Below are 18,104 nucleotides of genomic sequence, written 5' to 3' on the forward strand. Positions count from 1 at the left end.
GTGGAAGACAGTTTCCTGACTCAGCTGGTTAGTGAGCCTACCAGAGGGGGTGCCCAGCTAAGCCTGCTGTTCACGAACAGAGAAGGACTGGTGGGACGTGTGGTGGTCAGGAGCTGCCTTGGGCAGAGTGACGACGACATGGTAGAGTTCTCTATTCTTGGTGAAGTCGGGGGGGGGGGTAGTAAAACTGCTACCTTGGACTTCCAGAGGGCAGACTTTGAATTGTTCAGGGCACCGGTAGGGAGGGTCCCTTGGGAGTTAGTCCTGAAGGGCGGAAGGGTCCAGGAAGGCTGGATGCTTCTCAAGAACGAAGTCTTAAAGGCGAAGGAGCAGGCTGTCCCCGTGTGCCGTAAGATGGGACGGTGGGGAAGAAGACCGGCGTGGCCGAACAGGGAACTTATGCTGAGTGTCTGGGAGAAAAAGAGAGATCATGTCCGGTGGAAGAAGGGGCAGGCAACTCAGGGAGAGTACAAGGAAGTTGCCAGCATATGCAGAGAAAACATCAGGAAGGCCAAAGCCCAGCACGAGCTCAACCTGGCCACTATGGTTAAGGATAACAAAAAATGTTTTTATAAATATATTAACGGCAAGAGGAGGGCCAAGGAGAATCTCTATACTTTACTGGAGGCCGGGGGGAATATGACAACTGAGGATAAGGAAAAGGCTGAGGTTCTTAATGCCTTCTTTACATCTGTCTTTACTAGCCAGACTACTTACCCTTGGGGTACTCAGCCTCCCGACCTGGAAGTCTGGGACGAGTAGCAGAAGAAATGTCCCACAGTTCAGGTGGAAACACTCAGAGACCTGCTGCTCCACCTGGACTGTCACAAGTCCACGGAGCCAGATAGGATCCACCCGAGGGTGCTGAGGTAGTTGGTGGATGTGATTGCTGGGCTGCTTTCCATCATCTGTCAGTGGTCGTGGTTATCCAGAGAGGTCCCAGATGACTGGAGAATTACTAATGTGACACCCATCTATAAGAAGGGTCATAAGGAGGAGCTGGGGAACTACAGGCCTGTCATCCTGACCTCGGTGCCAGGAAAGGTGATGGAACAGGTCATCTTGAATGCAATCACGCAGCATAAGGATGTTGTAAGGCTGTGCAGGGACAGAATTAGAAAGGCCAAAGCTCATCTGGAGCTCAATCTGGCTACTGCTGTTAAAGATAAAAGAAAATGGTTTTATAAATACATAAACACGAAAAGGAGGACTAAGGAGAATTTCTGTCCTTTACTGGATGCGGGGGGAAACTTAGTGACAAGAGATGAGGAAAAGGCTGAGGTGCTTAATGCCTTCTTTGCCTCAGTCTTCAGCGGCAAGACCAGTTGTTCTCTGGATACCCAGTACCCTGAGCTGGTGGAAGGGGAGGGGGAGCAGAATGTGGCCCTCATAATCCACGAGGAAGTGGTTGGCGACCTGCTATAGCACTTAGATGTACGCAAGTCGATGGGGCCGGATGGGATCCACCCGAGGGTACTGAGAGAACTGGCGGAAGAGCTGACTAAGCCGCTTTCCATCATTTATCGGCAGTCCTGGCTATCGGGGGAGGTCCCAGTCGACTGGCAGCTAGCAAATGGGACGCCCATCTACAAGAAGGGCCGGAGGGTACACCCAGGAAACTATAGGCCTGTTAGTTTGACTTCAGTGCCAGGGAAAGCTCATGGAGCAGATTATCTTGAGTGTCACCACGCGGCACTTGCAAGGCAAGCAGGCGATCAGGCCCAGTCAGCATGGGTTTATGAAAGGCAGGTCCTGCTTGACGAACCTGATCTCCTTCTATGACAAAGTGACACGCTTAGTGGATGAGGGAAAGGCTGTGGATGTGGTCTACCTTGACTTCAGTAAGGCTTTTGACACCGTTTCCCACAGCATTCTCCTGAAGAAACTGGCTGCTCATGGCTTGGACTGGCGTAAGCTTCGTTGGGTTAAAAACTGGCTGGATAGCCGGGCCCAAAGAGTCGTGGTGAATGGAGTCAAATCCAGTCGGAGGCCGGTCACTAGTGGAGTCCCCCAGGGCTCAGTACTAGGGCCAGTTCTCTTTAACATCTTTATCAGTGATCTGGATGAGGGGATCCAGTGCACCCTCAGTAAGTTTGCAGACGACACCAAGTTAGGTGCGTGTGTCGATCTACTCGAGGGTAGGAAGGCTCTGCAGAAGGATCTGGATAGGCTGGAGCGATGGGCTGAGGCCAACTGTATGAAGTTCAACAAGGCCAAGTGCCGGGTCCTGCACCTGGGGCACAACAACCCCATGCAACACTACAGGCTGGGAGATGAGTGGTTAGAAAGCTGCCTGGCAGAGAAGGACCTGGGAGTACTGGTTGATAGTCGGCTGAATATGAGCCAGCAGTGTGCTCAGGTGGCCAAGAAGGCCAACAGCATCCTGGCTTGCATAAGAAGCAGTGTGGCCAGCAGGTCTAGGGAAGTGATTGTCCCCCTGTACTCGGCTCTGGTGAGGCCGCACCTCGAGTACTGTGTTCAGTTTTGGGCCCCTCACTACAAGAAGGACGTCGAGGTGCTCGAGAGAGTCCAGAGAAGGGCAACAAAGCTGGTGAGGGGTCTGGAGAACAAGTCTTATGAGGAGCGGCTGAGGGAGCTGGGATTGTTCAGCCTGGAGAAGAGGAGGCTCAGGGGCGACCTTATTGCCCTCTATAGGTACCTGAAAGGAGGCTGTAGCGAGGTGGGGGTTGGTCTATTCTCCCATGTGCCCGGTGATAGGACGAGGGGGAATGGGCTAAAGTTGCGCCAGGGGAGGTTTAGGTTGGATATTAGGAAGAACTTCTTTATGGAAAGGGTTGTTAGGCATTGGAATGGGCTGCCCAGGGAAGTGGTTGAGTCACCGTTCCTGGAGGTCTTTAAAAGACGTTTAGATGTAGAGCTTGGTGATACGGTTTAGTGGAGGACTTGTTAGTGTTAGGTCAGAGGTTGGACTAGGTGATCATGGAGGTCTCTTCCAACCTAGATGAGTCTGTGATTCTGTGATGTGACGCCCATCTATAAGAAGGGTCGTAAGGAGGACCCGGGGAACTACAGGCCTGTCAGCCTGACCTCGGTGTCAGGAAAGGTGATGGAACAGGTCATCTTGAATGCAGTCATGCAGCATATGCAGGACAACCATGGAAACAGGTCCAGTCAGCATGGTTTCAGGAAAGGCAAGTCCTGCCTGACCAACCTCATTACATTCTATTACGGGGTGACCCGCCTGGTGGATGAGGGAAAGGCCATTGGCGTAGTCTACCTAGACTTCAGCAAGGCCTTTGACATGGTCTCCCACAGTATTCTCCTGGAGAAGCTGGCAGCCCATGGCTTGGACAGGTACACTCTTTGCTGGGTTGAAAATTGTCTGGTCGGCCGGGCCCAGGGAGTGGTGGTGAACGGAGTGAAATCCAGCTGGTGACCGGTCACCAGTGGTGTTCCCCAGGGATTGGTGTTGGGGCCCATCCTCTTTAATATCTTTATTGATGACTTGGATGAGGGAATCAAGTGCATCCTCAGTAAGTCTGCAGATGGCACCAAGTTGGGGGGAAGTGTTGATCTGCCAAAGGGTAGGAAGGCCCTGTAGAGGGACCTGGACAGGTTGGATTGATGGGCAGAGGCCAGCGGGATGAGTTTCAACATGGCTAAGTGCTGGATCCTGCACTTTGGCCACAACAACCCCATGCGACACTACAGGCTTGGGGCAGAGCGGCTCGAAAGCTGTGCGGAGGAAAAGGATCTGGGGGTGCTGATCGATGCTCGCCTGAACATGAGTCGGCAGTGTGCCCAGGTGGCCAAGAAGGCCAACGGCATCCTGGCTTGTATCAGGAATAGTGTAGCCAGCAGGACCAGGGAGGTGATCGTCCCCCCGTACTCTGCTCTGGTGAGGCCACACCTCGAGTCCTGTGTTCAGCTTTGGGCCCCTCACTACAAGAAGGACATCGAGGCCCTGGAGCATGTCCAGAGAAGGGCCATGAAGCTGGTGAAGGGCCTGGACCACAAGTCCTATGAGGAGCGGCTAGGGGAACGTGGGTTGTCTAGTCTGGAGAAGAAGAGGCTCAGGGGAGACCTTATTGCTCTCTACAACTACCTGAAAGGAGGTTGTGGGGAGCTGGGGGTCGGCCTCTTCTCGCAGATAAGTAGTGATAGGACTAGAGGGAATGGCCTCAAGTTGCGCCAGGGGAGGTTTAGGTTGGAAATTGGGAGACATTTCTTCTCAGAAAGAGTAGTCAGGCATTGGAACGGGTTGCCCAGGGAGGTGATGGAGTCACCGTCCCTGGGGGTGTTCAAGGAAAGGTTGGACATGGTGCTTAGGGACATGGTTTGGTGGGTGACGTTGGTAGTAGGGGGATGGTTGGACCAGATGATCTTGGAGGTCTTTTCCAGCCTTAATGATTCTATGATTCTTCTATTTGTTTTCAGGTGGAGGTGGAAGTATCTTACTGTCTTTTCATCTTCTCAGGGTTACACTTCATTTTGGAATGATTGCATCTCCTCAGGTTTGCGTGGATGCATGTTAATCGAATTGGCATTGCGAGGGCGTCTTCAGCTAGAGGCTTGTGGAATGAGGCGCAAAAGTCTGTTGACAAGAAAGGTAAGTGGGAGGAATGTGGTCATATTTGCTTTTGCGTCGTGTTCTTGCAATGCAGTAGTTACAAATAACAGTGAGTTTTAAGGTAAAACATTTTTTTTCTTTTCCTATAAATGGGGTTAGAGATTCTGAGTAGTGACTTATGTTACAGGCACAGAGTTATTATCTAAACTGTTTCAGTGGTGAGCTGAAGGGTCTTGTAAAATTTTCTGTACTTGTTCTCAGTTCCTGTTTGTTCTCTTGATGTGTTCCTGCTGCTGTTGGGAGCCTTTCACAATCAGCTGGCTGTGGCTGTGGCCAGGGTGCAGTGATAGCAGTTGCTGCTGTGTTCCAGCAGCACCAGTTGTAATCTGTCGAAGGAACTGGCTTTTGCAGTGTTGGTGAGATGTGGGCTGGGGCTGAGATGGACAGCTAACTGACAGCGAGCCAGATGTATCCTGCAAGCCACCAGTTAGTGCTGGCGTACACAGTATCCTCTGCACGGTATGCTTTGCAGTGCGTAGGAAGGAAACATCCTTGTACCTTGGGCCCCTGAGAACGCAAAACTCTATCTAAAGTGCGTGACTGGTGTGTTAAATTGATTGTACTCACTGACCTTTAAGATGAGCAAATTTTTAAGGTTCTTTATTGAATTAGGCTGAAGATTTGAAGCTTTAATTTATTGATTTTGCTGTTGTTTTTTTTTCCTTAGTACAAAATGTGCAAAGTCATACTGTTTGAATGCTACTGTTTGAAAAGTCATACTGTTTGAATTTCTACTTCATCAGCATTAGTGGATACTTATAAAATAAGTTTATGGTCAAATATTTCTATCCACCACAAGTAAATTCTCTTTCATAGCCTGTTTCCCCGTCAATGTTACGCTTTGCTGATTTTTTTTTTAAAGGAAAGCTTCCAAATTCCCTAATCTTCTCCCAGCTTCCTTCTCCTCCAAAGAATTGAACCTCTGTTCAGGCAAACAGCACCTGCTTCTTTTAGCTTCATTTAAGCATATTCAGCACTGATTAGTTTCTACAGTTTTTTTTCCTCACAAAGCTTTTGGCTCCTTAGGCATTCAGGAATGTTCTTTAACAGTTATTTTCTTTCTATGCAAACCTTGTCAGGTCTGTCTATCTGAAGTTTTAACTGCTTTTTTTTTTTTTTTTAGGAAAATGGAGAAATAACCTGTGCATATCTTTACTACAGCATACAAACCAAATTGTTGTCTGCCCCCCCCCTCCTTTTTAAAAATTTTATCATGTGATTTTTAGGGGTGGGTCTGTCTGTGTTCTTCTGTTTTGTTTTTTTTGCTGCTTTAAGGAGAGCTAAATCTAACTGGTATTCAATGCTTTGTTCTTTTTGTTGCAAGAAAAACTAGAGATTTTTGCAGGTGGGAGCATTCTATGAAAAAGACAATATAAAATTCAAATGAAGATTGATTTCTGCTTACAGAATTTCATGCAAGTAAAATCCCTAACTACTGATATCTATGATGTTTCTTCTGTCCTACCCTACCTCTCAGTTTAGAAGTCATTCTCATGTGTCTTTTCTCATTTTATGTAAAGTCTTGCATTGTTTAATATGAAATTGCAGTCTTGTTCCCATGTTTAGTAGATTTATGTGCCTGAACTCTACCAAGTGTCCACCTCCACCCTCCTTTGGTAAAAGCTTGCAGGCTTTGCTCGCTTTAATTCACAGAAAAAAACAAGGTCAAATACCATGGTTAGTGAATGGAATGAGCTGTTTAGTTGTATACAGGGTTGTAATTCAGTGAGGTGTGGAGCTTCAGCAGCAATATCACTTTATATAGCCTCTGCACCTTAAGCTAACCCTTCTGCCCTGCCCCGGTCCTTTCTGGAACTTTGTGGGAAGGTAGAAGGTAGAAGTTCCTTTTTTTCTTTGTTTCCTGTTAGCACTTTATAGGTACCAGGTAAAAAGATAACTTATCAAATAACTTGAATCGCCAGTTTTAATCATTATTTTCATAAGCAGCTTTGGTGCTGTAGTAATTATTCTTTTCCTAAAGAAATAGTGTTTTCTTTTTGGGGGTGTGTCTTTTTTATAATTAAACTATAATGACTTGGGCTAATTAAATCCATACGTTTTTAGCTTGGTGCTGTTGTCTTTCTAACCAAGAGAAAAAAAAAAGGTATTTGTACACGGTTTATATAACTGCTTGTACTGGTAAACAAGCAGTTACTCAAGTTATTAAGTTTTATTACATTCCTGTGAATGATTTTCTTTCTCCCGTGCTCTCTTGGGGAAATAAGTCAATTAAATCATTTTAGAATTTATTAAATGGCAAACATAAACCCCCGTAATATATAATGTCATTTATTGTATGTACAGATTTTGCTTAATATATATGAACTGTTAGTGAATGGAACATAATATTGCTGGTGAGCATGTTCTTCAGAGCTGAAAAACTTATAGATGTTGTATTGACATTGATCTATGGAAGAAAACCAGTTTTCCTGTTTTTTCCAGTTCCTAACTGATTTCTCAGTTTCATGTGGCCTAATTGTTTAACTGCAGTATTTTGAATAAATTGATTTGAAGCAGTAAAATAGAGTGCCATCAGAGATCAGTTTAACACTGTAGTGTACTTTGTTTTGAGGAGGAAATGAAGGATCTAGTCAGGTCAGTGGATTATCTTCCTTAAAAATATGTATATATAAACAAAGAGGTATTAAGCATGTATGAATGCTATAAGTTTAGTTAATTTTCCTGTTTTTTATTGTTGGATGTTTATGGTATATGAACTAAGTGAAAAAGCTGCGTTTCGTTCTGTCGTAGGTGATTTGCAAGTCAGATACTTCTACAGGGGATGTTCTGCTTGATGAAGCTCTGAAACACATAAAAGAGACCCAACCTCCTGAAACAGTACAAAATTGGATTGAACTGCTTAGTGGTAAGCCTTGGACATAACATATTTGCTTTTTTTGTAATCTCTAGTGATGCCACTCAATATGGCATCACTAGAGATTACACTGCAAGATTGTGGAGAAGAAATTATGCAAAAATGTAATTAGTCTGTCCTCTAGAGTAGTCTCTTGTTGATTGTAGCCTTTAATCAAACATAAGTAACTGTTTCTTTTGACTTAAGTTGGTACAGAAAGGATCTAGATTGAAGTGTCAGAACATATCAACTCTATGGAAGAGATGTCTTCTGCTGAATCTGAAGTGAATCAGGACTGTGCCCTGGAGACGTATAACTGTCTTCCTCTGTAACTGGAAATGAGGGGTAGTAGAAGTTTAGAGTATAATCATATGGATTCAGTATTCAGAGTTTTTTGATAAGGAAAGATAAAGAGCTCACTGTTCCTATGTAAAAATTGAGGGTGAAAATTCAGCCATCAATCATAAAGAAACAATAGAGAGGAGTTCTGTTTTTCCGTTAACTAGAGAAATGTAACAACATTAGAATATATGTTGAATATATATGTATTTCTAGTTGTTCAAAACAAAGGCTTCAAGATGAGCACTTTGTGCACAGCTTTTTCTGTAAAGGAAAGTAAACTGAAATAAATTAAACTGCATAAATTAAACTGAAGAGATCAGTGGCCAAAAGCATTTTTTTTCTGTAGCCAAAATGTATTACCAAGGCTTGGCTGTTTTTACAAAACACAAAATGCAGTTTCCCTGGAGTAGATCAGAGCTGTACTTCAGCTGCATGCGCAGTAGTGGGGAGGGAATCACTATTTTGTCAGTAACATAACTTTGGGAGGTAGGGGGCAATGAGACTTGAAGTTGTTCATCTAAATGTATTTGTTACTTGTAATAACAGATAAATGAGTTTCAAAAGTGAGCAAAACCTCTCCAGCTTTCTCTGCCTTCTTGTTTTCATTATGTTCTTCCCATTTGTCCTGTACCACCTGAAATAGCCTTCCTTGTACTTTAATATTTTCTTGCACAGTTCATACTGTGTCCTTGCCGTTCCTTCCTTCTTGTTCCATGAGTGTTTGTCAGAGAAAGAACGAAACATTTCTTGTCAGTAGGGGGCATTTCTGCTGCACATCCCTGCAGTCTAGTCTGTTCTTGCTCAGCTCTACTCCACTTTTACAGCTTGCAAAAGCAATTCTTTTCCTCCGGCCAAATACATAATTTGCACTGGCTTTGTCTCCCAGGGAAGAGCACATAAAGTTAGTACTGATTCAAAAAAGGTCAACTAATGAATGAACAATGTAGGTTTCCTTGAGGCATGAGCCTGCTAAGCTTTGTCTCTGGGAAGATTATCGTCATTAGTGCTGTGACTTGGATCAGTCTTTTTTACTTGCCCATGGGTATTTAATTACTAGTTCTTTGATGGCATTAGGATTCTTTGCATTTCCCATGGTTAAGAGAACTGCCCTGTGAAGAATTTTTTTTTCTTTCTGTAAATTCTTTTAGAGTTTTACTTTAGGGGTGGATCCTGGAAAATAGCTATTCCAGCCATAATTATCAGAGATGCAAAGAATACTGCTTAAAGGTCCAGTACATACGAGTTCAAAGCCATCACAGAAATATTTGTATGGACATTTGAGGCTATATTTTCCAGGCTGTTCTTGTTTATAAGATCACCTCTAAGGGAAGCAAGTATAGGGAATATAGAAGTTTGGATCAAAATGTCAGGTCTTCCTGCAGATGAAATAAATGTTACATCTGTGTAATGGTGGAGATTGGTCACAAGGTGTCACCACAGTACTGATTTTTATTATCATATAGATGCATTCACCTGATAAATTTAGAAGCATCTAGGAAATAACCTCTACTATGTGAAACACTATAAGGAGACTGCCTTTTGGGGGGGGAGGTGGTGGCTGGCATATGATAGTTTCATTTGTGGTCGAGCTGGGAAATCACACCTCAGTGAGGTGTAGGACCTATAGGGACTTACATAGTTCAGGCCTGGGTAGATTCTTTACCTTTCACTATGCAGTTGGTGTTACCTCATTTGTGTACTTAACCTGGCTGTTACTTAGATGCAGTTTGTCACCTTCCATTGCAATGAGAGAAACCTTAAATTCATCTGTTTTTTGTTTTGTTTTAAGTAGTAGTAGTAAAAGATAACCAAAGATTAAAAAAAAAAAAAAAAAAAAAAGCTTTCTAAAATACAAGTTGCTATAGAAGCTGTCATATTGTTTATGGAAAAAACACTTGTACATAGGAAATACTTAATGCTGTTTCTTCCCTTGCCTCTTAAAGCGCATAGGCTGTTTAATATCAGGAGGAGATTTTAATACTTAAAGTAAATACTGAGGTAAGCTGGACCTAAAAAGTTTAGCTGAAGTAAACTTCTAATCAAAGAAGGATTTCTCAGTGCTTAACAACTTCAGCTTTATTAGTAGCTGCTGGTGTATTATTTTGTGCTTTTTAAATTCCTTTAAGTGCATACACGTGCTCTAAAGTGCCCATTTGTCCTGCCATAACAAAGCATTAGAAATAATTTTCATAGAAACATCAAAGCCCCTCTCAACACAAATGCTCTTCTGTACATCCATCCACCCACACTCACGTGGTGCATGTCTGTTTCACCTTGGAGGGAGCAGAAGTGGAAAGAAGAGCATAAACCTGAAGAAATAAGAGAAATGAGGAGAGCATATGGGATAGGTGTGCATTAGCTTGTCTGTGACAGAAAGAATAGCAATGATGCTTACAAGTCTTACGAGGAGCGGCTGAGGGAGCTGAGATTGTTCAGCCTGGAGAAGAGGAGGCTCAGGGGCGACCTTATCGCACTCTATAGGTACCTTAAAGGAGGCTGTAGCGAGGTGGGAGTTGGTCTATTCTCCCACGTGCCCTGTGATAGGACGAGGGGGAATGGGCTAAAGTTGCTCCAGGGGAGGTTTAGGTTGGATATTAGGAAGAACTTCTTTATGGAAAGGGTTGTTAGGCATTGGAATGGGCTGCCCAGGGAAGTGGTTGAGTCACCATCCCTGGAGGTCTTTAAAAGACGTTTAGATGTAGAGCTTAGTGATACGGTTTAGTGGAGGACTTGTTAGTGTTAGGTCAGAGGTTGGACTAGGTGATCATGGAGGTCTCTTCCAACCTAGATGATTCTGTGATTCTTCCAGTCCCTGAATTGACAAAGGCTGAGCAGACAAGGCTGGAGGAGATGCTTTTTAAAACTTTTTTAATTTTTATTTTTATGGTTACTGTTTAAAAAAAAAAAGTCTTCATGGCTAATTTTTCTTCAGTACAGGAGTGCTTGTTTGTCATATCTTTGCTCAAGACATGGCTTAGCTAGTGTTTCATCCCAACTTTAAATGCACAGTGAAACTCCTCAGAGATGCTCACATGGTCTCAGTCTCTATGCATGTATCTAGATGGGTCAGAGATCAGAGAAATGCTGACATGAGCGTGCTAACTTACTGTAATAGTCAGCTATATGAATTTGACAGCTCATTCCGCATCACGAGAGGGGAAAAATTGCTGTAGTAGTACAGCTTAGATTTTGCCTGACTGTTGGCTTTTTCGTTTGCTTTTTTTAGGTGAAACATGGAACCCATTAAAGTTGCACTACCAGTTACGAAATGTCCGTGAACGGTTAGCTAAAAATCTAGTGGAAAAAGGTGTACTGACAACAGAGAAACAGAACTTCCTTCTTTTTGACATGACTACGCACCCTCTCACCAACAACAGTATCAAACAGCGCCTCATCAAGAAGGTTCAAGAAGCAGTTCTTGACAAATGGGTGAATGACCCCCACCGCATGGACAAGCGCTTGTTGGCACTCGTTTATTTAGCCCATGCTTCAGATGTTCTGGAGAACGCTTTTGCCCCCCTTTTGGATGAGCAGTATGATTTAGCCACAAAGAGAGTGCGGCAGCTTCTGGATTTAGACCCTGAGGTTGAATGTATGAAAGCCAACACGAATGAGGTTCTGTGGGCTGTTGTAGCAGCTTTCACAAAATAACTGCAATCAGACTGAAGTGTTCTCTTTTCTTTCATGTAAACCAATTGTTTCTCTTCTATTGGCTACTCATGTTTTCTGTAATTTGTACCTTCTCACATGAATTGGCTCTTGTTTAATGGAATTATAAGTGGTGTATTCCCTCTTTCTCTGTGCATCTGTATACAGGATTCTGTTGGTACAAGAGACCTTCCTATTTAAAACAACAGAAAAAGGTTTTACTGCCATATTGGCTTTCCATTTCCTTTTAAATTTGAGTTACCTGAAATACTTGTTACTCTATTTTTCATCTTATTGTTATTGAAGTGGTTTAACATGGAAAGCACCTCAAGGAAACGTGCATGCAATTGGATCACTAGTCTCAGCTGACACAGATGTGTGCATGCATCAATACTTCTGCAGTATAATTCATAACAGATCAAAAAGGGCCTTTTTAAAAAATCACCAAAGCTCCATGTTGAAGTGTCTGTCAGGGCATTTTATACACAAATGTTGTTTCAATTATATCTAACAAAATTACTTTAAAAGCAGAAATTCCATTTAACAGCTTTGTCAACAATAGTTCCTGTAAAACCCCATAAATTTTACTTTTCATGTAAGTCTCTTGTGTACTTATATTTTCATTAGAATGATAGCTGAGTCACAAGGCTAGTGTAGAAAGGTCCAATCATTTCATAAACCAGTTTTGGGATGGGATACATTCCATTATATTGTAAATACAGTTCAAGTTGTACATTAACAACTGCCCCATCTTAGTATTTTGCAAGAGCTACGTAGTTGTACATCTGGTGCCCCTTACTTGTTATCAGTCATTGCCATTTGGTGGAAAGAAAGGCCTCTTATAAAGAGTATGTATGTGAAAGCTGTTTGTTTCCAGCATCTACAGAGTTTGCCATCCAGGTATTCTCTGTCTATGCATTGCCTTTGATAATTAGTGTATGGAAAGAGACCACTTTCTGTCATTTTTTTCTTCCCCTCCTGTACGGAAGAGGCTTGTGCAGAGGACCAGTGCAGTTCTTGAGTGCAGTTTTTAATTTTGTTTGTACACAAGTTAATGTTTGTCTCTTAAAAGTCATAATCTATTTTACATCTTAAAAACAGTCAGTCCTAGCAGGTGTTGCATGTAAATGGTTAGCAAGTAATGACTGCAGTTCAGATTATTAAGATTTCTGTAATGGGACACTATACTATATTTTAATTTTTATATACAATTATGCTGATTAACACACTTGTAAAAAAAAAAATATATATATATAAAACTTTGGCTTTTTAAAATGTATTGCCTCTTTACCATTGCTTGTTACATCTCCCATTGGCTTTACAGTGTAAATATTATGCATTGAACAAATTAAGCATTGATTTATATATTTTTTTCCTTATAACACAGATTTACAGTGGGGCTTACAGGTGTTTAGAAACGTTATTGGTTAATATTCAGAGCAAGAATACTAGATGGTGTATAACTGTAGAGTTGAAATTTAAAAGATCCCTTAATCTGTATACTAGCTTTTTACCTACAGTAAATAAACTATGATCTTGAAAGTGCCTAAAACAGAGCAAGCATGTCATTTTTATTTTTTGTTGCTAATTAGAAAGGTTTTATTGCTTAACTGAAAGCTTTAGTTAATATCCTTCTTATTAGAAAGGGCGAGTTTATGTTAAGTAGATCAAACTGACCTAATCAGCAGAGTTTCTCGGGTCTGCAGGGTTTGTGACCAAGACAGACTGAATTAGTGTATGAGCATGCAGCTGTGCCCACCATGGGTAGACCTCTTCTATCTTGAGCACAACTCTACAGCCTCATCTGTGACTGGACTTCTGATTTTGCACCTCAGTTTGTATTGTTTATATGCTTAAGTAGTTGACTTTAAAATACAACTTAAATCATCATCATACCTAAGTAAACTTTTTTAATAAAGGTTTTTTAAAATATGGTCCTTAACATTTAATGTCATGCTGTTCTTTCAGTTCTTAAATGCTGTTTCTTTAGAAAAATTAAATTAAAAGTATATTTTAAGGTATTTCAAACTCTGGTTTACAAATAAAAAGAAACTGTTTTCTCAGTTGTAAGATGCTATGTTTAAAACTTTGAGGAGCTTGGGCATGAACTTTCAGCTTGGGCATTTATTTTAAATTTTTTCAAAACGTGGTTGTTTTAAATGGAGGAAAAGTGAAAGTTGCTGTGTTGCTCTTATATTTGACAGCTTACAGAATACTTTTTGTACTTGATAGTATATGGTAACTCACTGCTTTTGTTGTTTCTCGTGATGTTTTATTTTCTGTAGCTCTTTGAGAGGAGAAAAAATCAGTTGGAAAGGTCAGAGAAATAGTGAAGTATTCAGAAGTAAGTTGAGTGCACAAAATTTTTAAAACAGCTTTGAAAAGCTATACTTGAAATGTGCTTCAGACTGACAGTATCTTTTCATAGTCCCTTCTGTCCTCTCATCTTCATTCTGTATTTATGTTCCTGCTGGGTTTCATGTTAGGTTGTAGAAGATACAGGGTTTTTGTCTCCCTTAGAGCCAACATATTTTAAAATGTCACCCTTCTTTAGCCACCTCTAGAGAGAGGTTTCCACCCTCCAGATAGAAGATAACTCCCTACAATATTTATCAGTTTTCTTTTCCTTCAAGGTAGAACCTGTGTGATGGAGTTTGTATTAAGTGTATCAAAGAACCCTATGATAGGTTTGATGTAAATAACAAGTGGTTTGTGAAGAGCGATGGTACCTTTTGCTAGACCACCTGATATAAACCTCTGTGTGTGTGTGAAATAGAAGAGCTTTTGGAGTCTTCAAGTCCAATGTGCTTTTAAAAACAAATAAACAAAACCAATCAAACAAAAAACACAACAAAGCCTCACAGATGCCACTAGACCTTAAGTCTAACAATGAAGGTAAGCTTGGTATGTTAACAGGGATTGATTTAGCAAACATCCTTACCTTCATTGGTGTTTCAGGTTCTAATAACGTGGTTGAACATGGGAAACTGTTCTGCTGAGATTCATGTACCCTTCTTCATATTAGCTGCTGCTGCAGCTCACAGATCCAGATTTTAAGACAGTTTTGGCTGCTGTGAGTCCGTCTCTGGCTGTTTGAAGTAAAGATTACTATCTATAGCCTGAAGAACCTGAACCTCAAGGGAGAATAAGTATTATTCAGGGACTCATTCTTCTAAAACAAACTTCCAAGTTAATCTCAAAAACAGGATTTTGAAGGATAAATCCACAAATGGCATAGACGTATACATTTAATTTTACGGTCCTTGAGATTTACATCTTCCTGTGTTTCTAGAGATGACTTTACAGTGCTCCTATATGAGGTGTTAGTGAAAACTCTGTGCCATGCATGATGCTTTCGAGGTGAAAGTTGCACAAATTGGCTATAAAAGACTGGTGACCGAGTGCTCATGTGTTCATGCCCATTTCTCCTACAAAGTAAAGATATGTATTAACCGTGTTCTCTGTGAACTGGACTGAATCTGTACTGAAACAAAATAAAGTACCCTTTCAAGCTATGAGCTCCAAGCGGTAAATGTGTATCACATGCATGCAGTACCTGAAGGTTTTTTTCATTTATTCAGTAGCTTATTTTTCCTAAGGTCTTCACCAGTTTGGGAAATGGAACTTTTCAGTTTTCCATTAAAGTGTGAGTTCTATCTAAACTGAGCTTCAGGCACTTCAGGTAGTCAAAAGCCTGTTTGCACCCTAGTTTCCATGTATTGTGTCCATCTATCTTTCTAAATGGAAAGGGGTTTCCAGGTTCAGAGAAGTACACATTTTTTGAAAATAACTCCTTTATTCTGTGGTTATGCTTAATTGATACAACAGTTTAATTACTCAGGGAATGAGGTGCTGCCAAGTGCTTTATAAGTGTCAAATATAAAAGCGTGACTTCAGGTGGTCTTGCATAGGAGGGGAGGATCTTTGGATGGGGAAGAAACATGGTGAGAACTACTGCCCATGTTCATCTCTGGACAAGAGATGGAGTTTGCTCCCATTGCATCTTTTTTTTTTTTCTCCTTCCTACAAAGCAGCAACACAAAGCCTGTGAAAAGCTGAAGATAAGAAATGCCTTCTGACTCAGGAGGAGGAGAAGCTTCTGTAGAAACAGAAGAAAAGCTGGCTTTTAAGACAGTGGAAAGGATAGGGAAAGAAATGCTGATTAGTAGGATTTTTCCACCCACTACCTTTCCAAACTGTTTGCTGTTTCTACTTTTTTTTTCTCTCAAACCTTTTGGCACCTGGTCTTCTTCTCCCCTCCCCTCCCCTCCCCTCCCCTCTCTTTCTTGGTGACTTCCTCTTTTGTGCTCAGAAACAATCTGTACCAACTTCGAACCTCAGATGTTTCTACTCTTGCCTTTTTATTACTAAGCTTTTCATTGCCTTCAGTTTTAGAGTCAATTTGAGCTTAAATCTATTACCTCGTCTTCAGAGTTGCTTTCACCTCTTCTCTGATTTCCTACTGATGCTTCAAGGAACCTCCCCTTCTTCAACAAATATCTTTGTCTACACTAGCTTCCTTGGTGGTTGAACTAAAACAGCTGGCTTTCTGATCCAGCTTACATGATGTAATTTGTTAAGATGAACAAAAGTTGATGCTAATTTACATTGAAACTTCTCTTTGCTTGCTTCCAAAGCAAGCTATTGTCCATGCAGCAGGGAGGACTTAGAGCTGAGTATCATGACTTTTACCAGAGTTCTCTAATGTAAGAAGATCTTGTTCCTGAGTCAGTGCTCTAAAGACTTGCTATCTCCTTACTCAAGCTTTTATTGTAGTAAGGTCATATATGTGGGAATAAAAATGTTGTTTTTGCAGAGTTACATTGTTTAAAGGTAAGGAATGTGGTATTGCGATATGCTTGCAGTGATAAGAAAACTTAGCAGGCGACCTTGTAAAATGCAGACAACCAGACTCCTTAGAACAATTAGGTGAAAATCACGGTGTCAAGTCAAGTCAGATAAGTGAAGAAACATTACCACTTCAAACAGTAAAAAAGTCAAAAGAAATTTGAAATTTAAGAGGCCGCCAACTGAAGGCCATGTATTGTCTGTGAAGCATCGGATAGGTTGTGAACCTGGATTCCCTAGTCAATGGGGAAACAGGGGAGGGTCCCGGTCATCGAGAAATAAAGTATATAAACCATACTGTGTGACTAGTAGGTGTGCTCCTGCTTGTGGAACGCCCGCCATTGCAATCGTGAATAAATTACTACTTCACTGAGATCCTCGCCTGAGCCTAAGTTATTGGCTACAGAGTGTTTCTCACAATTTGGGGGCTCGTCCGGGATCCAGTCACCTACCAGGGAGCCCCATCGCCACAGCAGCAGGAAGGCATGCCCCGCTGATTTCAGCGGTCTTGTGCATCGATGGTGGTGGTTCTGCGGAGAGCTGACAGAGGGCCCGAGACTGATTAAAGAGGCAATATCCGTGAAGTACTGGGGAAGGGAAGAATGTAGGCACTCCGGGTTTAAGAATTGATCCGGTAACTCTGTGCACAGACCAAGGTAAGAAATATTAAGTATTGCCTTGGGGGTCAGCTGAGACTCTGTGTGACGTGTGATTGAGACGTACTTTTGTACGAAGCGAGTATGGAGTCCTGATCCGCGGTTCCGTAGCTCCGCGAGGGGCGCGGCCGGAGACGGACGAAGCGTGAGATAAGGGAGAGAAAGGAAGAGTCTTGGGAAATTTGGTGTACGGTAAGCCCTTGCACAGTAAAGTGCTTGGCAGTACACCCCCATTTTCCAGAATCGGAATGTTAGTGTGTGGTACCCTGCAGGAGGTAAATTTCTGTAGCAGCACACTGACAAGGGCTAGGAAAAATGGGAAATATGAGTTCCAGCGGACAGGGAGATATCCCTGGGGGAGTGCCTACCGACTGTCCTTTAGGAAGGATGTTGAGAAATTGGAAGAATAACCCCAAAACTAAGGAAAAAGATAGGAAGAAAATGGTTAAATATTGTGTATCAGTCTGGACAAAAGAACCAATTAAAGGAACTGCAGTATTTTGGCCAAAATACGGGTCTGACAAAGACTGGGTATGTCAGGCCTTAAATTTGTATGTTAATAACAAATTTCCATTTTCGGAAGAAGAATCTGAGTATGCAGCTTGTTGGATACAAGGAACAAATTTGGTTTTGAGCAAAAATCAGAATAAAGAGGGAAAGAAAGAGGAAGAGACAAGTGATAAATGGGACCTTTTGGATAACCTATCTCCTCCTTATAACCCCCAAGCTGCAGCCGCAGCAGCGGCTGCTGTAGCAGTTTCTCTGAGAGAAGAGACAGGAACTGTAAATAACATTAGCTCTGGGAACACGAGGTACCCCAGACTTGTAAAAGAATTGGAACAATGTAAAAAAAATACCTTGAGGGTTTTCCACTCCCTGGTACTAATACTACTAACACTATTGAAGCTGCTATGTATCCTCTCTGTGAAGTTCCTCTGGGACCTGGACAGATAGGGTATGTAAATGCCCCCCTTTCTAGCGGAGAAGTGCGAAATTTTAAAAAGGAAATGAAATCTCTGATTGAGGACCCCATTGGATTAGCAGAACAGTTAGATCAGTTTTTGGGACCCAATCTATATTGCTGGGGAGAAATGATGGCAATTCTGAATCTGCTATTCTCAGGGGAAGAACGAGGAATGATTACAAGAGCAGCAATGCGGGAATG

The 18,104-nt window shown here is 42.0% G+C and overlaps 1 protein-coding gene across 1 annotated transcript; it reads left to right on the forward strand.

The window, feature by feature from the left end:
* Positions 1-4,309: 4,309 nt before the first annotated feature.
* On the forward strand, positions 4,310-15,382 carry LOC121062892 (Golgi phosphoprotein 3-like). Its single transcript, XM_040543189.1, has 3 exons — positions 4,310-4,570; positions 7,343-7,457; positions 11,014-15,382. The coding sequence occupies exons 1-3, from the start codon at positions 4,340-4,342 to the stop codon at positions 11,436-11,438; spliced, it is 771 nt and encodes a 256-aa protein (XP_040399123.1). The 5' UTR covers positions 4,310-4,339; the 3' UTR covers positions 11,439-15,382.
* The last annotated feature ends 2,722 nt before the right edge of the window (positions 15,383-18,104 follow it).

This window comes from Cygnus olor (assembly GCF_009769625.2).
Source record: "Cygnus olor isolate bCygOlo1 chromosome W unlocalized genomic scaffold, bCygOlo1.pri.v2 SUPER_W1, whole genome shotgun sequence".
In the NCBI taxonomy this organism is placed as follows: domain Eukaryota; kingdom Metazoa; phylum Chordata; class Aves; order Anseriformes; family Anatidae; genus Cygnus; species Cygnus olor.